Consider the following 22595-nt stretch of genomic DNA (forward strand, 5'->3'; position numbering starts at 1 on the left):
TAACACAGAATGGAAATAAGGTACACACGCAGGGACCTAGAGAAAGACCGAGATTCGCAGTCCATGAATAGTAATGAGAGCTTTTCGATTATGGGTTCACCAATGCGAGGAAGGGAGTTTGAGGATTTTTAACCTGAAAGTAAACAGTGGGGGACGTCTGTCAGATAACTGAATTTATCGACGGAAAAATTAGTTCGTGAATGTTCAAATAGCCAGTAGCCTACTCTCGTACTTCAGTCTAAAGAATGAATCGATTGGGGTATTAGCAACTGAGATTTATGGTATAGAAGTGACGAATGTTCGAGATAAAACCAGAACTGATGTTCGTGATCGTTCTCGTTTTTTTGGTGCGATGAAATAAATTATGTTTGATCTTTTATGATTGATTCTTTTCCTTTTTCAATTCTCCTTTATACCCTTATTTAAAAAAAAAAACTAAAGCCCAATGATTCAACGTTATATCAATGAAATTCACGTTACCGGTTGTATTTTCAACGTTGTCATTTTGGTTTCAGATGCATTTTCATAAAGTTATATTCAACGTATTTTTCCAACGGTTGGATTTGAAACTTATTTTTTAATAACTTTCATTTTGTATATATTTTTAATATGCGGATATTGAACGTCATTTCAATATCGCATTGAAACCATTCAATAACTATCTATCTCTAGAACACGTTGATTTTATTTATGTTTTCTAATATCTTTATCATCACGTTTCACTTCAACGTTGATGTAAATATATCATTCATACTCTCTCTCGTTTATTTTGGTGAAATCTATGTGGTTGTTTAACATTATATCATCGTTCATGAATATATATTTTTATCGACATCTCAACATTTTTTGCACTCAAATCGTTGATAGTGATAATGGAACACCCGTTGTAAATCGATGAAACTAGGATCCAATCCAATTATTTTTACATTATCAAGCAATTTCATTTCCTTTTTCCAAAAGCTTTCAACCAATATTCTATTCACGATAAAAACGAAATTCAAATGGAGAAAAACGGTCAGAAATTGTCCCTATACCATTTGAGTTTGAAAACCGATCGAATTTGCAAAAAACAATTAATTTTTTTTTGAAAAACTATCATTTTGATGGGTCATTCTTCAATTTTGCTCACAGAATTAATCACAAGTTCCAATGACCTTCTTACTTGAAACCCTTTGTACAAAATTTCAATTTATGTTATGTTTGTCATGAAACAGACCAAACATTTACTCAAGCGTTTGTTTACTATATTATATATACATTTCTAGTGACTTCTTGCTAGTCCAGCAAAGTCGCCCATAGCACGCTGAAATTGTCAGTTCACGTTAGAATACTGAAGCTCAGCAGCACCGAGCGCGGTTACAACTTGAGGGGGCGACCGCTTAGGAACATCGCGTGCTGTAACCTTCAAGTTTATTTCCTTCAAGAAAATTCCTTCGCTATAAAAATGGTAGGTATAGTTGGCAAAGATCGCTGAGTGCTAAAAAGACGATACCATCAGTGATCTCATAATAGAACAACGCAATCCCCCCAAAAATTAGCTTTTGACAAGTACTTATCACCAAACATTGTATTTGAAATATTCAGAATGTAACAGAAATACAACCAGAATAATTCATACGTGTCTATTTTTCATTATGTACTATACTTAAATACATATCGGGTGTCCCAAGGTGAGTGGCCTATTAGATTTTTATGGAAACTATTGATGGTAAAGATTTCAAATTTTGTGGATAGATATTTGGCCATGTAAGGTACATTTTTGAAATAATTTCACATTTCCAGTGTTGCCGGATGTACGACAATTTGGCAACAACTTTGTTATTTTAAATGGGACATCCGGTATTTCTATTTTTTTTATGATACTTCATAAAATATTGAATCTATTCACTATTACTTTTCCATCCCTATTCTCAACGGTTTTTGAGTTATTAATTATTTTTAGAAATTTTAGATCAAATTGGCGTATTATGAAAATGACTCTAGTTCGCTCAATATTTGAGATTTAAGTCAAAAATTTTGCAAGTCGTTAGATATTGATCTGATCTGTGTCACTGCTTTTGAATTATGGTTGTCAATAATACAGGACGGACCAAAAAAAATCATCATTTTCCAAGTTACAAAATTGTAAAAAAGTCTATTTTTTCAAATTAGACACCTAGTATATTTTTCAATTTTTGGAATCAGTACAACACACTCTACAATTTTTCTATTCACGTCCCTATACCTATCTCAACTGGATTCCGACATAAGAAGGATTGCTTTCATTGAATAAGACTTCTAAAATGAAAGGTGTGGCATCTCTTGTATTCTTTCCTGTAAATCATTCTTCACATCTCTGAAAATAATTACACTCCCATCGCTATTGATTTTTGAGTTGGTAACTTTCATTTATGAAAATCAGAGAAAGTTTGTGAGGTGTGGCGACCGACACTAGTACAATACACGAACAAAATGTATTTTTGTCCTTCCAAATTACAAATACAGAATTGGAAGCTTGATGCTCAAATTAATGATGCAATGCTTAAATTAATGATGCAGAAACACTTTAAGTATTTAGAAAGATGTTGAAGGATTTTTCAATTAACTAATGCTTCTATAGTAGGTATTGGAGAATTTTTATCATTTAGGGAAAAACTTTTTGTTTCTGTTTTCTTAGCATTGTATTGTCTAGTTCAGTTTTCTTGTTTTTTTGTATTTTGCATCTGATTTGTTGCTGGACATCTTCCAACATCTTGAAACATTGTTTTCAGAACTAACATTTTTGAAAATTTCACATTTGACAAAATTTTGGGAACATTTTCATTTTATAGTGAAAGCAAGAAACAATCTAAAAACTGGCAACGAGGCTATTTCACCCAATCATGGTGCTACTAAGTCCGACGCACTAATAAATGAAAGTTGAAAACCCGCGCATTCGCCATTTAGTCATGCTGAACCTTCTGAGTGTTTTGTCCGAAAGATCTCTCTATCATTTAGTCACAAAGTCTGCAATTTTCGAATTTTGAGCCGACAAGATAAGGTTTGAGCTGCTAATAATCTCAAATTCGACCTCAAATTCTATTCTGTACATTCGGCCGTATACATGATAACTTTCGGAAGGACCTGAGATGGGCAGAGTAGGTTAGGATCTTGAACGCCGTTGTTAAGTTTGTTGATGGAATAAATCCGACTAGGAGTATGTGAATAGTCTTTCGCAATTTTGTTGTTCTGTTGATTTGAATACTGTATATTCAATCGACATAAATATTAGCATTAGGACGCATTAGCCTTGTGCAAAATTTCATGTTGATCGAAAAAACAGAAACATAAAGAATCTGAAAGGAAGATCGTGAAAGTAATACCCAATATTTCAGTGACAATGAAACCAATGGAATTGGGAGATTTTGAGTGTCCAAATGCAGGCTCGTCGAGAAGAGGAGGTTGTTGATATACCCCCGGGCCGTAATTTTCGGAGCTTCGCAATTTTCAGAATCCCGTATAATAAGTATAGATAAAACATTTCGGAGTGAATTTTTTCCACTTATTTCATGAAACATCATAAGATGTCGAATATTTATTTTTTTGTCGGGTCCCTCCGCCTACTCTTAACATTATCTATCCCTGTTATTCGGGTCTAATGATGTTTTCAGTTACCTACTCAATCCGTTTTTTTTATGCAGACTCTGGGAACTAAAGGCAATGAAAAAAGACAATTATGAAATCATGACAGCGCGTACGTGCAGAATATGTCCTCTTTGTATTTGGTTAGTTTGGAAATTGGAATCTGAAATATAATGCTTGTTTCAATGAAAACAGGCCTGGTTTTCAATAAGTCACATCTGCAAAAATATTTCCTATTTTGTTTTGCTATCATAAAAATTATTTTGGTTTGTTGGAGAATCAAAAATAATGATTGCTTATTTCCTATAGCTTATGAATTGAAAAGCTTTGTTTCATTTCTGTTACCCATGTTCCTATATGTATACATATCAACAGATTGGCACATTCGATCAATTCACGTCTTTTTTTAAGCTGAATGAACCTAGTGCCATTCTGAAGAAAAATGTGATTTTTTTCGGAGGGAAAATATTAGTATAGTGGAAAAAGGTACATGAAAAATTTTAAGAAAAGATACTAACAGATGGGGAAATATTTGATTCTATTTAAATCACTATCATTACATTCTGTGAACATCCATATTGATTGATTTTGCTGTTTCGTTGTATGAATATTAATTACCTTGATGAGAAACAAAGAGCCTATTTTCAAATCATTTGAAATTCTCGAATAGCTACAACTTGATCAGATACAATTTCTCAAGTATAAACGTAGGTCTGATTCCTCCACTGTATTATAGAAGAGATAGTGAATTCAAGATTAACCTTTTGGGTGAACATTTTACACCTTAAATGTGAATAAGATGCGGAATAGGCTAAACGACTTTGAAGAAACCGCTTAAAATTTGGAGAGTTTTTTTCGATCCCTTATTCTCTCCAGGTAAATATTGGCGAATCAGATCCGGGAGAAGTCAGAAGCTAGTCATTAATGCGCCAATTTGGAGTCCACATAACTGTAAATATTTATATATGTGGTTACCAAGGGTGTAATGTGCGCATAACTGACGAGAACATCAGGGGTCTTCTCATTTTCAGATTGAAATGTAACGCGTCAAAATGTTTTGCACATAAGAATTATTTTTATATGGATTTGATGATCATCTAAGTTCTCATCTGATTAAATTAAAATTAAATATCAAACATTTTTTCATTCAGCTGGAAGTTGACAATTTCCGAATAATAATATCTGCTAATACGATTTCTTGATATTCACTTCATTGAGTTGAAATAATTTTGGGCAGGTGACTGGATATAGCACCATATCATATTTCTTGAAGGCGAGCCTTCTTATTGTTCATTTCAATCAACTGTCATATCCCACGTAAATTGCCATTCTTATTTTCAATTCCCACCTGAGAAACTCTACCAATAGATTATTCATGCAATTTCATGGAAACGCTCTAAATACGTCATATTTTGCGGATCGCTACATAGCGGATACACAGGGTAATCAATTTGAGTGACAATATAAAGGAATATTCTCATTTTAAAAGGATGATTTGATGTATCTGTATTGAAAGTGTTTATAGAGAATAAGCATACCTCGATGGATTTTCTACCAATTCTTACTGAGGAACGAACATCATAACATGGATTGATTGATTCTTCTTTTGAATTGATATTTTCAGATTTGTTATGCTTAGTATTTTATATATCTGGATATGTTATGCATATGTTGTGTACCAGCTACGATTTCTCTTTAGGGCCAGATGTAACAATTTTGATTCTGGCCCGAAGGTGAAACAGTCGATAGCATCAAAATCTCCAAATAAACTTTTTGTAAAAAGTGTGTGGACAAATTCCATGAACATTTTTCTAGGGTTTGGTCCATAACTAATAGACCTTAATGATCAATTAATTCATTATAATCATGCAAAAAATTTTTTTAAACATTTTTCATACGTAAAAATGCTTCTGATGAAGTGTTTCCTAGTAGTGAATGATTCGAACAAATCAAAATAATTGAGCATTTGTAAAAATGAAATTTCGCAACGTTCTGTCTATATGATATTTCCGCTCAAGAGGAGGTACACTCCTAGCTTGAATATCCTTGCCACTAATTCGATTTTGTGTTTCAGCCCATCTCTATAATAAGCACTTACAAAAGATGGTAACCAAATGAAATTCAAAATTCGAATTTTTTGTGCCTATTTGATTACACTATAACTCTCTTACGGAACGAAAAATGCAGCATGTGGTGTTCACACATCAATAGCGCATACATAATTCATCGATAATAACCCACACACTCGAAACATTCAGCATTTAAAAATTCGAATAGGCGAAAGCATGATGAAATTTTTATGGATTCTTGAATATCAAACCTCAATTCGATGCATTTTCCTGAAAATGTAATGTCAGATTATACAATCACCGGCAAAAAAACTCGGCCATCTCAATTTTTGTTGAAGTTCGTTGACCAAGAACTTTCGTAATTTTTCACCGATTTTAATTGATTTTACGCCAAATTAAAGATGAATTCTTTGGTATTAAAACGAACTCTAGACAACTTTTCCAAAAATATTGATAGCTTATTTATACGGGATGAAAAAACATGTATTTGTAGTCCCCGTGGAAGAGTTCGGGAAATTTGTAGAGTTTACGCTCAGTTTATCAGAAGGACCATCCTTTTCGACATTTTTCAATTTTTATTTCACCTTGATATCTTCATTTCTCTTGAAGGTACACCTATTTAAATGAAAGTCTGATGGAATTGTTTTAGGGAGAAAATTTAATTGCTAATGTTTTAATTTCAACAGAAATTTGAAACAAAAAAAACCTAATTGGTATTTTTCAATATTTCGTATGCCCACCTCTAGCGGAAATAACTGGACACAATCACCGAGACGATAAGATGAATAAAGAGATCTTGAGGAATTGCGTCATGTTTAGATTGCAACGCAAAACGCCGTTCGCCAAGTGTTTTGGGATGTTCAATCGGATTCAAATGCCGGCTACATGCAGGCCATTCTAATCGTTGGATATCAACCTCATCTAAAAATTGGTTAACAATATTTGCTACATGCAGTATTGCATTGTCGTGCATCAAAATGAAGTCATCTCCAAAAAAATGAAGCATAACGAACCAGGTACAGCTTCCCGAAGTCGTCTTTCATGTAACGTTGAGCATTCAGAGCTCCATTTTCAATAGTAATTCGTTACGTGCTGCTCTTGATATACCGGCCTGTTCCTAGAGCTTGGCATTTTATTGAATTCCAGGATCTCATTCGAATACGTGTTTCTACAGAAGGAATCCAGATATCAAGGTGAAGAAAAAATTGAAAGATGGTGAAAAGGATGGTCTTTTTAATGAACTGAGCGTAAATTCTACAAATTTGTCGAACTGTTCCAAAGGGTTGGAATCAAATACTTGTTTTTTTACCCTGTTCAAATGAGCTATCAACATCTTTGAAAAAATTTTCTGGACTTTGTTTCAATACCAAAAAATTCATATTCAATATGGTATAGGAAATTAAAAAGCTAAAAATTAAGGAAGTACCCGGTTTCTATTTGCTAACTGCAGAAATTCTGAGAAAACTGCACAAAAGGTTATATTATTATCTACTTAATACATATTATATTTAACCGTATGATGAGCCTTTCCTATGTCCTGAGACATAATGATATCCAAGACAAACAAACCTGAATACGACGTCAGATCTTATAGACCCATAAGCCTTTTACCAATTCTAGGTATATGGTTTGTGAATAAGTCTTTCCCCTTTTTTTTCAATTTTTAGCCTTTATTGTGAAAAAATGGTTACAAATGAATTATTGAAAGTATTGGCCATCGCTAGCTACAACTTTTCCCCATCTTTCTGGCAACATACGAATCCCGTTGCGAAAAAATTCGACCGGTTTGGCCTCTATCCAGTCATCCACCCATTTTTTGGCTTCCTCGTAGGAATGGAAGTGCTGGTCAGCCAGGCCATGCGTCATCGATCTGAAGAGATGGTAATCAGACGGAGCAATGTCTGGACTATACGGCGGGTGGGGTAGGACTTCCCATTTGAGCGTTTCTAAGTATGTTTTCACCGGCTGTGCAACATGTGGGCGAGCATTGTCATGTTGCAAAATAACTTTGTCGTGCCTGTCGGAGTATTGTGGCCGTTTTTCTCGCAGTGCGCGGCTCAAACGCATCAATTGTCGTCGATAGACCTCGCCTGTGATCCTTTCATTCGGTTTCAGAAGCTCATAGTAAACCACACCTAGCTGGTCCCACCATATACAGAGCATGAGCTTGGCGCCATGAATATTTGGCTTGGCCGTCGATGATGATGCATGGCCGGGTAGTCCCCATGATTTTCTTCGCTTCGGATTATCGTAACGGATCCACTTTTCATCGCCAGTCACGATACGATGCAGAAAACCCTTTCTTTTATGTCGCTGAAGCAGCTGTTCGCAAGTGAAAAAACGCCGTTCGACGTCTCTCAGCTTCAGTTCGTACGGCACCCAATTTCCTTGCTTTTGGATCATTCCCATGGCTTTCAAACGCTTGAAAATGGTTGTTCGGTCAACTCCCAATGCTTCAGCAAGTTCTTCTTGCGTTTGACACGAATCTTCATCAAGCAAAGTCGCCAATTCTTGATCTTCAAAGATTTGCGGCCGCCCGGAACGCTCCTTGTCTTCCACGTCGAAATCGCCACTTTTGAAGCGTCGAAACCATCCGCGAACACTTGAATCATCGACACAACCTTCTCCATAAGCTTCCTAAAGCAACCGATGCGCCTCGGCAGCAGATTTCTTCAAATTGAACCAATAAAGTGAAACTTCCCGCAAATGACGTCGACTCGGCTCAAATTTCGACATTTTCACGATTTCAAAAATTTATGATGCAAAAAAATTTCAACTAATGTGTTAGTGTGGAATTGTTGACAGATGAATAAGCTTTGATTATGACATATGTAACCATTAAATACTCGCACAGTATTGGTGGCGCCATCTCTTACAAAAAACGGGAAAGACTTATTCACACACCTGATAAATTATTTGAAAAACTTCTACTCAAGAGATTGAAGAAAGATATAGACCTTCATACAATACTACCCAACCATCAACTTGGATTTAGGGAAAACCATTCGGCAAGCCATCAAATACATCGTGTGATAAACAGCATATCCAGAAGAAAATAAATATGGTACTGCTGTATTCCTGGATTCATCGCAAGCGTTCGACAAGGTTTGGCATAATGACCTACTCTAAAAATTGAAACACCTTCTTCTTCAGCCATACTACTTAATTCTGAAATCATATCTTACCAATCGATATTTTGCTCTATCTGAACCAACTAAAATAAAAGCAGGAGTACCACAGGGAAGTATACTGGGTCCACTATTTTGTCTCATATGTACATCCGACATTCCAGAGAATCAGAACACGACAAAAGCATCATTTGCAGATGCCATAGCAACACACACAACCCATGAAAATGCGGCTACACCTTCCGAAATGTACAATCACATCTGAATGAACTGGAGGAATGTTATCGAAAATAGCGCCTAACCATCAATGAAACAAAATCAGTCCAAATAACTTACACCAATAAACGAAACATATGTCCTCCAGTTAAAATAATTGAAAATCAAATCCCGGTAAAAACAGAAACCAAATACCTAGTAATCTGCTTAGACCAACGCCTCACCTGGAAACAACACATTCCAGCTAAAAAGGCGGAAATAAATATCAAATTCCGACAAATCTACTGGCTACTAGGCAGAAAATCCAAGCTATCTCTCCAAACCAAGGTACTAATTTACAAAGCCATAATTAAACCAATATGGACATACGGCATTTAACCCTGGGGATGTGTCAAGGCCTCAAATATCCAAATAATATAGAGGCTGCATCAAAAATTGTTCGATCGTTAACAGATGCACCATGGTACTTTTCCAATCTGACCATACATAATGATTTGAAAATCCCCTTTATTATTGATGGAATAAAAAAGCAATCAAGAAAATATCAACAAAACCTGGAAGGGCATGATAATAGCATCACAGACCAACTAGCAGAAAACCCGTTCAACAGAAGGAGACTACAGAAAACTTGGCCAATTGACTTCAATTGAAATTTTATGAATATAAAGTGTCAATATGTTTGATAACTTCTACATGTTATTTTAAATTCACCACATTCACTTAATACTTGTGTAGAGTAGATTGAAAACTTCAATAAAGTATATAACAAAAATTGCTGTAAAAATAATTGAAATCGATTTAAAAGTACTTGGAAAGAAAATTTCAGGTGGCCAAGTTTTTCCCGGTGAGTGTATATGGTCAAAAATGAATTAATTTGAAAGGATAATTTTTAAATCAATGAGGACTCGCCTTTTCACACGTATATCATGGAAATACTGATGCTCATTGCGCCACCCGCTAAATATGATTATCGTCTATTTATTTGGAACCAAATCGGTAAAATGATTCAATAAATCAACACTGGCCTCAAAGGCAATATTGTTTTACCCTTTCCATCCAAACTCGGTGGATCGAAAATTAATTGAATTATTTTTATCATTCCAGTCAACTCACTGAAAACATTGTTTTTCTCATACCGATTACAAATGTACACCTTTAAATGCTTCATTCGGTTGTAAATTATAAATTAATTTAGTTAATTATTTCAGATCACGCAAAGTTGAATTAGTCCTAATTGAATGATCCACCCTGCTGTTTTGAGAGCGTGTTTTTAACGATAATTCCTGAGATCTGGACGGGATCGCTGTTTTAACCAGACGGTCCCCATACATCAGCAATATCCATTCGCATAATATTAGTTTTATGTCAGAATGTGTGCAGAAGGGAACTTTCAAAGGAAAATCTCCGACGACCATGCTGGAAGCTAGTTATTCATAGTCATCATCATATCAAACAACTGTTCTTCCTATATGCTTCGAGAATACGCACCCTAGGAAGCTGGAAGGGTAAGAATTGTAAATCGTAGAGTAAGGGTGAAATGTTACAGTGAAACAAGGGGCTTCTGTTACTAATGATCTATTGTTCCCTTTTTTGAGGAAAGTTACTATATCGGAAGCTACTTCCTGTTTGTTCCAGATTTCTTGATTAATTAATTTTACGGTTTCACTTGCTTTGGGGGATATACAGGGTGCGGCTTGAGATATTGAATTATCTCGAAAACTATGTAGGTTCTTTAGAAAAAGATGTTTCAAATGAAAATTGTTTGGTATCGACAGGGACAGAAAATGAACATATTTTTTCAACTTTGACTTCAAGGTTATTTCAAGGTGACCTTGATTTTTTTATAAAGTCGAACCTAGTGGTTAAATACCAGTTCTGACCCTATATCTAAAAATTACAGATGTTTTCATCATTTTTTTTCAATTCGATACATTGTAAAACTTAAACTTTAAAATTTTAGATAGGGTTGAAATTTTTCTTCTTCGAACGATTCCAAAGATAAACCAAAATCCAACCACCATACGCCATCTAGAACTCTTCTCGGGAATCATAAGATGCTTTTCGCATGCAATTTGGTACAAAAATCAAATGCTATTGTTTCATTTCACTTTGTACATATTATTTATTTACTTTCTATTTTAACTTATATATTTCATTATTATTACAACGAGTATTTAGCTTTTGTTATCTGTATTGGCTTTCCTAAATTCTTTGTCTAGTGGAGGGATCTTAGAAACTCTTTGACCTACAAAAAATTGATGGCACATTTTTGGGCTCGGTTTTTTAGAGAATGAATTTGGTGAATAGAGCAACCTCATAATTTCAACTGTTTTCAAGTTATAAGAGAAAAAATTTTTTGACAAAGCCTAGTTTCACGTTTTTAGGTATGTCAATTCAGAAAAAATGAGAATATGGAGAATTGGAAAACCAGAAAATTTTGTATTGAGACACCCCTTCATTCAATGGTACATTGACAGCAGACCGCTATAGGAAAAAAATTCTTGTACCATTCATTGGTGAATTGAATTTTGAGAAATTGACTGAAAGCTTTTTCCAACAAAAGATGGAGCAAGAGCACACCGGGCTACAATCATCACACCTTGGGATTATTTTTGGAGGCTCATTTGAGGAAAAAGTATTCACCAATATCATCACAAAAAGATGTGAAAAATGTTTAGAACAGAGAGGTGGTCATTTTCATCAGCTTCTTCAATTCAAATTATGTTTTTGTATGGTTAAGAATTAAATGAAAGTCTCATGTTCCTTACTTTTATTTCTCGCATAAATTCTCAACTTGTTTCAATCCAAATGGAAATAATTTCCAGCTGATTTTTTGATATGCCTCAACTGAAAGTTTTCAGAATCCTTATATTTTATCGATTCATGAGAACTTGACAATGAAAATTGCAAGTTGAAGGAAACTCCCTGAATCGAGAGGTAATTAGCTCAAGAAAGTCGAAAATTGAACAGGAGGTTTTGTCACTTACATTTGTTTACATACTTTGAATTTGGGAACTAGATGGTACAAGATAAGCGCTACTTGTATAATAATTACAGAAAATCAACTCTAATTTCTCCACAGCACTCTTGACCACTAATTTAAATGAAAGCACGTCAAAACAGCTATACCGCATTGACAAATCTATCACAAAAATTATATTCATGAATTCTAAAGCAAAATATGAAGAAAACAATAAATAAAATAATAGAACAAAGTACTTTCCAGTTATCCATATCAGTCGGAATTACTTACGATTACTCACGAATATATGAAAGTGAAAACAATTGCTGCTACGAGTTATGACACAGAATATAATATTTCTCAGTTTTCACCGAATTGTCCTTTGACGCGAAGAACCTAGGTTGCAGGTTGTCGTTTACCACTCCTTTTAAAGATTTGAAATCTTTCAGAAGGAATAGATGAACCATTTTGCAGTATTTTTTTTATAAACCAAAGTTCAGTTTGGGTTTGTGTGCCAAGTTAATTTTGATTACTCACTATTGATGTGTACTCACTGATGAAGTGTACTTATGTAGGATCCAGTTATTTTTCCCTGTAAATAATTGCGATGGTCAACCGGATGCTTGGAGACCTATTAGTTTTTCAAGTGTCAAGGGCATGACACTTTCAGTGAATTTACAGGGAACGAATTGTTATTGTACATATAATGTAAAAAGGATGTGCAATTCTTCGAGGTGTCGAAGATATGTCATGGAGTTGTAAATCTTGAAGAGATTTATTAGGGGGTTGAGAAAGTTCGAAGACAACACGGTCGTACCAGATGTGTCACATCTGTGTATCAGGTTCTTGTCCTTCGAGAATATTCGATTTCCAGGAATCCGCGAAGATCTTTGTGGGCGGTACGGCAAAATTCTTATTGGATTAGGGGATGGTACTTTCCCTAAGGGTGTGGTCAAGCCGAAAGAAAGGAGGTCGATATTCGAGACAGGGTAAGTTCCAATCGGCAGAGAGAGAGTTCAACTTAAGCCGAAGACGAGTCAAGTTTGGTCGGTCAACTTAAGACGTAAGACGAAAAGACGGTTCGCGGACTAAATTAAGACGAGTTAGTACGAGACGACCAAAAACTTGAAGTACGACGAAGACGTGATAAACGAAGACGTTTCGAGTAATCAATCGAGTTAAAGACGAAATTCAGTACCGTAGTAAGAAACTTGTAATTAAGACGTAATTAGGATCTTCTCAATACTGAGTTTGTACTGTATGAGTGTGGCTTTGTAAATAGATGTAAATAATTGAAAAGAGTTTAATTAAAACAAATCCAACAAAGTCACGGAGAAAAAGACGAAAGGCCAGGTAATCGAATCATACCTCTAGACGATCGATTAACCAAGCCTACACTTATAGGATTATGTAGGTAATACCCATTTCACACTTAAAGTGATCATTCTGAGATTTGATTTTATCGGTCAGGGAAAACCGTTTATGATTCAGGGGTGCGAATGCGGTATTGTATTAAACAATTAACCATGATGCACCTTAGGTGACGGAAGGACTCAATGTCAAAGCCAACACAGAATACAACCGGTTCTCTTCGCACAAGCTTTGAGCTTATGGAGGGACAGAAGCTTAGGGGAGTTGGGATAATTGAACATGGAACAGTCATCAAACAAATTGTCTCTCGTAGATTTCTATATACACTTCGTGGTATGGAATTTAAAAACTTTCAACATTTATTTTGGTAACAACATATCGAATTTCAACATCTCTGTGGTTTTTAACGAATGGATAGGGCGAAAACAAAGAGTCTGTGTTGTCTGTTGAAATTCATTCGATTTCACAGACTTTGCATAATATTGAGTTGAGGTTGCTGAAGCGATTTGTTAAAACTTTAATTCGAGATCGTTTTCGCTAGGATTTCCTGGATTAGCACGGTAAAACTGGAAACCGTTATAAGGCGTAGTGAAAAGGAATCCATTGTTTTTGCATGAATAACAAGGCTTTAATTACCACAGTTAGAACGATCCGATTCAAGTCGAATGTGCCCAGTTTTATTCGTTAGCTTTATTTTCATTTTGAAGGTTATCCAGAGTGTTTCATTGGGTAAACGGAAATACTTCACAGGTGCATAGGTGGCACCAAGGCGGTTCTGGAGATACCCCATTTATTGGCTCTTACTGTCTTCGTAGCCGAAATACAGGGTGTTTTATGAATTTTGCCCGTTTCTTTCTGAGGCCAAACGAACCACCCGGTATATTTTCTTCATATTGCGCAAATATGTTTCTAATTGAGAGCCCAAACGTATCATGCAATAACCGCCTTGAAAATCCAGGTCCGGACTAACAAAAATTATGAATTATTTGAATCCTCGAAACAACATCGGAATTTTGAAAATCTGTTCGAATATTCGGAAACACCACTAAAAACTAAACTGAGACGTGTACTTCAAATTTTCGCGCAGACAATTTTACTGCACAAATTTTCAACGTAAAAGTGAAGTTTCTGAGAACTTGGATACCTGAAAGTGGTTAGAAGTGATTTTTAACAATGAATTATCAAAAATATTGTATCTCCAGAACCGCATTGGTGAAGTATTTCCGTTTCCCTATGGAACACCCTGTATATCATCATGCCTCTCTCATAGAAGCTCCCTTCCCTATTGGCAAAAATTTGAGACAGTCGATTTTCACGAGCCTCTCTTGGAGTGAACTTTCCACCAGCAAAATTGTTCGCCTTGTACTGAAACAGATGGTTATCACTTGGTGCCAGGTCCGGACTATAAGGTGGGTGCCTAAGAACCTCCCAATCAAGCTCCCGGACCTTCTGGCGAGACACTATCGATGTGTATGCCTTGCGTTGCCCTGATGGAATACAATTCCTCTCCCATTGGCCAAATCTGACCGCTTCTGGGCGATTGTTTCCTTCGGGTTGTCCAATTGTTGACAGTACAGTTCCGAAATAACAGTTGTGCTGTAGGGGGGCAGCTCATAGTAGACCTGTCAATCATACCTAACAAACTCTTTCTGGTTGTCAATCCTAGCTGGCCACCGTTTTCGCCGGCTCGCCGCGTTTCAACCATGACCGTTTTCGCTTGACGTTGTCGTAAGTCCAAACATTCAATCAGCAGTCACACACTCCTTCAAAAATGGGTCTATTTGGTTGTGGTTCAGCAGCGATTTGTAGATGGAAATTTGCTCTTGGGCAATCGAAAGAGTACTTACATAACGGCCAAACTCGACAATGTCCATGGTTTTATTGACATTTTCGAGAATTGTCCTTCCATAGCGAAATTTGATATCGAAATTACCGGAACAGAATGGACGAAACCTAAATTGCTTGTGATTGGCTATTACAGTATCAGAACCATGAGAACTATTTTCATTATCAGCCACCTGGCTTGCATTTTCGTCTTTATCCAAAAAAAAAAAACTGTGTGATATAGCGCAATTCCTCTTTGCTACTGATCATCTTTGACGTTCACTCAAACTAAACTGAGTAAACTAATCACAAAACTGTTACAAAAGTTTTTGAAGTAAGAAACCTAATGTTCCTGTCGTCATCTAGTCGAACCCGACAGGACTCATACAATGGGAGATACAAATTACTAAAGCCATCTATTGGAAAAATAGTTAATTTCCTTTTACTACAACTAATATATGATATACTTTATATACTCCAAATAAGGCAACATGATAAAGATCCACATTTCATCACATCAATGAACGAGACTAATTCTAACGCTAAATGTTAATTTGTTCAAGAAATACAAAATTTTCCTGGGAATCATAGAGCAGACAAATCTATAGAATTAGTGGAAACTAACGTTGCAATTTTAGAATTCTTGGTTGCAACATGAGCATAAATGTTTTCTCCGTCACCTCAATCGCTTTCCGGAAAACTTTGGTGATTTTAGTGGTGAAGAACAAGGGGAAAGATTCCATCAGGACATTAAAACTATGGAAGATCGATATCTAGGAAGATGGGATATCCACATGATAGCCAACTACTATTGGAAAATAGTATATAACATTACTAGCATGGTAAGAGGGTTTTTACTGGCGAATGGAGGATATAATTGACGAGCCGCAGGCGAGTCAGTTACCTCCTTGAGCCAGTAAAACCCGTTACCTTGCGTGTATTGTTTTATATTTTATTTGTTTCTCATTTGTAAAAAGGTTAGATAAATTCCAAAAAAATCTCAATAATTTGTCTCAAATGTCGTAAGCTATCATAGACAAGTCTATGTAAGCTATGGAAGCGTTGCCATGAACATGTCTGTTTATTTTTCTTTACATTTGTTTTGGCGAAAGAGAAAATGAATGTACCAAAAGAAATTATTGAGGCAGCCAGTAGTGTAGCTTCAAGTTTATTACCTGCAAAATCAGCTTCAAGGTACGAGCGAGAATACGACGACTTCAAAAAGTGGCAAAACAAAAATAGTCTGATTGGGGTAACTGAAGATGTTTGTTGGTCTACTTGAAACAACTATCAGCTAGATTCAGCCCTAATACTTTATGGGCAAAATGGTCTAGGCTGAAAAGCTGCTTGGAAATGAAAGAAAATGCCCCTGTTCGCAGGTTTGTTTTCCTTAAAAAATTTATTGAAAAATATGACGTTTGGTTGTCATTTGCAGATTTCAAAAGGTAATAGCGTTTCTGAAACGAAAAAATGAGCGTTATACGCCAAAAAAGGCCAAGGTATTAAGTAAATAAGAGGCTGAACAATTTATTTTACATGCTCCTGATGACCAGTGGTTGCTGGCTAAAATTGTAACAATATTTGGGATTTTTGGATGTTGTCGATTTGACGAAATCTCTCCTTAAACATGAATGATGTAGAAGATATGGGAAAATACGTTATTGTGACATTGCGGCAAACAAAAAATTTAAGAACAAGAAGATTCACCATAACCGATGATGGCTGCAGCTTCAAGCCTTGCATGTTATACAGAAAATATGTAAATCTTCGGCCTCCTGGAACAGAAAGCCTAAGATTTTTTTTGACATACCCACATGGAAAAATCTGTATTACTGGAAATAACAATTGTACCATGATTTTCAACATATATGACGATAAAACAAAATTTTCTTATGTAAATAATACTACTAACTTGTAAAAATTTTGCAAGTTAACTGTCAGTTTTACAAGTCAGTGACTTGATAAAATAAACTTTCTTGATTAATATTGTGTTTTTGGAAACTGACGTTTACAAATGAGAAACAAATAAAATATTTTACGGAACTCCATTCTAGAAAGTTATATGGAAGGCAATTTTTGAGTGACTAATCTATGTGAATTTTGTAATGACTACTTAAATTCATGTGTAAACTATGTATCGAAGCAATTTGGTTGTTCAATATATTAATTAAAATTTTGAAGAATTCACTGAAAATTCTAACCTAACTTTTTTCCGCTGAGATAGTCATGATATTTTCAATTCACTCATAAAAAAATATCATAAGAAAATCATCACTTCACATTTGATCGAAAAGAAAGTTTTTTTTTTTTCGTTTTCGGCGTAGGTGGAAACCACACCAACTTACACTCATTTGAACCAAGCCTTTTGTGAAATGAGTAAAGCACTTCGTGAAATAATTTTGAGCGCCTTTCCATTCATGCACCAACTGCGTCTTTGAAGAAGTAAAAGTATATATGGTTATAACCATTATTGCTGTGCATGGACATTTTTTATTTTAATGTTGTTCCAGCATATATTTATTGAGTGTATTTATCGAATGAATAAACATATATTATTATTATTATTATATGCGGTCTCCAAAGGTGCTAATGACGCATGAATTAACGAACCCTCAAAAGCACAAGACTTCATGTTAGAGCTCGAAATCGTTATTCTATATACAGGGTGATTTCGAAAGAGGCCGTCAGATATTTGGTTTATGGTTGGGGGCCTTTATTGAGAGTCTACAGGGTAATTTGTCCAATTCGACCAATTTTTCCTTAATTCATAACTTTGGTATGGATCGATCAATATTGATGCAATTTTCAGTGTAGAAAAATATGATTATCTACTTTCAATAATTTCAACACTTCTTCGAAAATACAGGGTGGGAATTATGATAAGTTCGGATTAAATTTGCAGGTTGAAAGAACACCCTGTACCTTCCGTTTTCAAAAATTCACTACCTGCTTAAGATTCTACCAAAGTTGTACATTACTGGAGCGTTTTTATTTTTTTTGCACACGTCCATTGTTCCTAGAAAAATTTTTCGAAGATGAACAATCTAGTTATTTCGCTCCAAGGCAGTGAGAATATTCTGAACTAGATAGTAAAGCTGTATCGTCAAATGATATAAAGCTCTTTCTGAGTTCTAAAGTAGTTTCTCCAAATTCGAAATTCGTTTTTAATCACTCATATTCTGATGTATTAAATCATTTAATCCGGAAAATTTCTTCATACGTACCTAAGTAAATCAAAAAATCTACAACAACTAATACAGATTAAACATACGAAACATATTATGAAAGGCAAAACCAAGGATTAACACAAAATTTACATAGAATGGTCGGAATGATTTCCTTTTTTCTGAATACACATTCGCGACCATTTTATTAAATTTCCAATTGACCTTCTGCTGAGGGATTGATTTTGCTTTGTGATATTACATTCCTCGAAAATTCTTTCAACTAGGTGTTCTCTACTTCTAATTTCAATTTCAAATTCCTAATTCGTAACTAATTTGACGAGTACTAATAGACGGTTCCTCCTACACCTGTTCAACAATTTGATTGAAAATTTCATTTTGAGTAGGCCTATCAATGTGCTCTGCCTTACTAGGATATTGCCCATGTTCTTTAGAATAATGGAATACCTGTCCAAAAGTAACTTTATTTCGTTGACGCCGGTTGAGAAATCGTCTTTGGTATTCCATTTTGGCTTCATTTCCATTTCCGTTACAAAAATCATAAACAAAAATCAAATATGCATATTCCGCATCAGTAAATAATTGGGACATGTTTAAATACACTTCTCGTGACATATTATTTATTTAATATTCTCATTCTGTGGTTCACTGTGATAGTAACCATCGATCTTAACGAACTTGATTTAAATTGAGATATAAGTTTCATGGAAAATTTTCAATTTGATAAAAACTATTTTTCATCATTCGGAAGAGCTTTGTATCATTGGACGATGCAGCTTTACTGTCTAGTTCAGAATATTTTCACTGCCTAGGAGCAAAATAACGATATTGTTCATCTTGAAAAACTTTTTCTAGGAAAACTAAACGAGTGCCAAAAAAAAATAAAACGCTCCAGTAATGTACAGGGTGTTTTTTCAACCTTCAAATTTGATCTGAACTCATCATAATTCCCACCCTGTATTTTAAGACAGTGTTGGAATTATTGAAAGAAGATAGTCATATTGTTCTACACTGGAAATTTCATCAATATTGATAAAGCTTCGCCAAAGTTATGAATAAAAGAAAAATCGGACAAATCACCCTGTAGACTCTCAATAATCACCCTGTATAGAAGCAAAATCTCAACACTATCGGTTTTGTAATCACTGAAATATTGTCATTCGATCGGCCATATTAACGGATCCCTTAGTCGGATTTCACCCGTTGGTAAAATCCGCGGCTAAGTTCATTAATGCATTAATGAACATAGCATGGCATTCGAGATCGGAATTATCCTCAGGCATTCGAATTTCTAGGTCTTTCAGTTCGAATAATATCGAATTTGACCACGTATTGGGTTCACTGAGTTGAACCTTATCGTTTGAGAGGATTCCAGGCAAAATTAGAGACATTGTGACGAAATTTGATGGAAGCTCTCTAATCGGAGAACGCGTGCTTGAAAATATTCATCACTTCGAAATATAATATAAATAAAAAATAAGAATATAATTTTTTCAGTGTAAAAGATCAAATGAATAAATTTCCTTTCATTTTAAGAAATAACTATTAGCACAAATGACAAAATGAAGCATATAGTTTAGCAATGCTAGGTAGTTTGCAACTTTTACTCCCAATTTGGACAAATTTACAAAGTGAAAAATATTGCTTTAGCACAGCAATAAGCATTCAGTAATACTAGAGCCTGTTTCCCAAAATGGTTTGCAATTTTTACTTTCACTTTTGACGAATTAACAAAGTGAAAAATAACGCTGTAGCACAATAATATGCATTTAGGAGTTAGGCCGGTTTCACCTAAATTGATTGAATATTTTCTTTCCTTAAAAATATTCATCGCTTTGAAATGTAATATAGATGAAAAACTCAAAATATGATTCTTTCAATGTGAACTTTCAAATAAATGAATTTACTCTCATTGTAAGAAATAACTATTAGCACAACTGACAAAAAAAAGCATCTGCGTTCAGCATGCTAGGTACATTGGAACATTTCTTTGCGTATTTTGACAAATATGCAGAGTGAAAAATACAACACTATGCATTAAGTATTACTAGTGCCTGTTTCACCGAAGTAATTTGCAACCTTTACTTTCAATTTTGAGAAATTTACAAAGTGAAAAATAATGCTGTATCACAACAATATGCATTGGGTAATCGTAGGGCCTGTCTCACTGAAATAGTTTGCAACTTTCACTTTCAATTCGGACAAATTTACAAAGTGAGAAATAATGTTTCAGCACAACAATTTGCATTTAGTAATACTAGGTCCTGTTTCTCAAAACAGTTTACAAATTTTTATTTCCAATTTTGAAAAATTTACAAAATGAAAAATAACTCTGTAGCACAACAATATGGATTTAGTAATGCTAGGGCCTGTTTCACCAAAATAATTTGCAACTTTCACTTTCAAATTTGAAAAATTCACAAAGTGAAAAATAACGCTGTAGCATAACAACATGCATTTATTAATACTAGGGCCTGGTTCACCGAAGTAGTTGCATTTACTTGCAGGGATGGCTGTGCACACCAAAGGATTAATAAATCCTCATTTGTTATTCCAGGAAAACTCTGATGATGGTCTTCAATTAGACCGAAAGCGCTTGGTTTTGCACTCAAAATAAAATATCACACTGAAGTACATATAATTTATTTATTATGCATTCAGTAGGGCCGATTTCACCAAACTTTTGAATATTTTCCTCGATCTTTCACTTCACACATGACAATTCTAAATGTTATTCGTGGAAAGTAGTTATTTTGAAAAGTAGAATGTGCAAAATGAAAAAGTGCGAGGGATTTAGAATAATAGGCTTCTGGTTACTAATTGGCGTTTTTTGAAGCTGAATTTTTCCTGTATGTTTCAATTCAGATTATTCGTGTTCTAAATTATCACATGCTTTCTTGTTTGAAGTTGAGAATATTTTGTATTTCTCTATCTCAAAAGAATATATAGTTTATTTTGTTTACTCAAAATAGTCACGCAGGAAGACGTTAGAGTCAAATCCGGTAGCCTTAGTGATACGTCTTGTTTTTTATTAATCAATGATTGAAAAATAAAGAAATTGAATTTTTGAGAACCGTTTTGACCTTACTATCTCATATAAAATTCAGGTAGATTTGTCCTAATAAATGTTGCTTTTATATATAAGCAAGTATTGATGAAATAAGTTTTATTCTGAAATATCGAAACTATTTTCCTATTCGAAAATCAACAAGCCGTTATTTGAACGGATTATTGTTTCAATTGATATCTTGCTTTCTGATTGAAAATGAAAAAGTTTCAATTATAGATGCAGACTTTTATATGAATTGAACTAAAATAATTTAAACCAAATAAATAAATAATTTTTCTAGAATTTTTCAAACAGTAACCTTCCATATCAAATTCCTGCGATGTATAAAAAAAAGAATCCATTCTCCAAATTAACTCACCATCACGACGGAGAACTTTCCAAAGTTTCACCCTAACCTAATTCCTCTCAACGAAAGAACAAGAGAACAGATCAATCGAATTTAGGGAACTTCATTGAAGTCACAACAACCGAACAACAGGTCCATCTTCAAGAGAAAACAGAAGTCCACATCCGGAGAAGCGTCAAAGAGTGCAACATCAGCAAAGAAAAAGACGCAACAGATGACCGCTGATCCATCACATCGCGTCCTACTGGGATGTTTTCACGGGCGAAGGAGTCGTCTAACTAACTGCCGTCGCGACGCTCATGGGCGATGTGGAAGAGAGGACGTATTTGACGCGACGCACGAAGAAGAATCGCAGCACTGCTTTCGGATCGACGGGTGGAAAACATCTGGGAGATGGTAAAGTTCCGCACGACCAAATTGGTTGCGTTTCCTGATTGGAATTAGTTTTCTGTCTGTCGTTGCGTCGCTGGAGTTATGGCATGTGCCTATTTGCCGCATGTATTCATTTCCCAGGAGGCAAATTGATTCTCGTACGAAGTTTTCCGATCAATTATTGGTGGATACTGATCTTGTTGACACTGCTTAGTTTAATTGCAGATTCGCGTTCGATTAGAACATTCTTCGACATCTGACATTGAATTGAGTATGAATGTAGGATCCAGTTATTGTTCCCTGTAAATAATTGAGATGGTCAACCGGATGCTTGGAGACCTATTAGTTTCTTTTAGTGTCGAGGGCATGACAGTTTCAATCGATTTACAGGGAACGAATCGTTATTGTACAGGGTGGGCGAATTTCGATGTTTTAGCACTACAACTTTTGAA

The 22595-nt window shown here is 35.0% G+C and overlaps 1 protein-coding gene across 3 annotated transcripts in view; it reads right to left on the reverse strand.

Annotated features, from left to right (window-relative positions):
• The window catches only part of LOC123670568 (tachykinin-like peptides receptor 86C), a 132134-nt gene extending 109965 nt beyond the window's left edge, over positions 1-22169 (reverse strand). Inside the window, exon 1 of one of the 3 annotated variants that reach the window (XM_045604064.1) lies at positions 21784-22164. In XM_045604064.1, coding sequence (XP_045460020.1) covers positions 21784-21786 — 3 coding nt within the window. In that variant the 5' untranslated portion in view covers positions 21787-22164. Of the gene's footprint in view, positions 1-21783 lie in introns of all 3 variants that reach the window. The other 2 variants (XM_045604066.1, XM_045604065.1) reach the window with 2 other exon arrangements.
• Between the last annotated feature and the right edge of the window lie 426 nt (positions 22170-22595).

The sequence above is a fragment of the Harmonia axyridis genome, chromosome 1, assembly GCF_914767665.1.
Source record: "Harmonia axyridis chromosome 1, icHarAxyr1.1, whole genome shotgun sequence".
In the NCBI taxonomy this organism is placed as follows: Eukaryota; Metazoa; Arthropoda; class Insecta; order Coleoptera; family Coccinellidae; genus Harmonia; species Harmonia axyridis.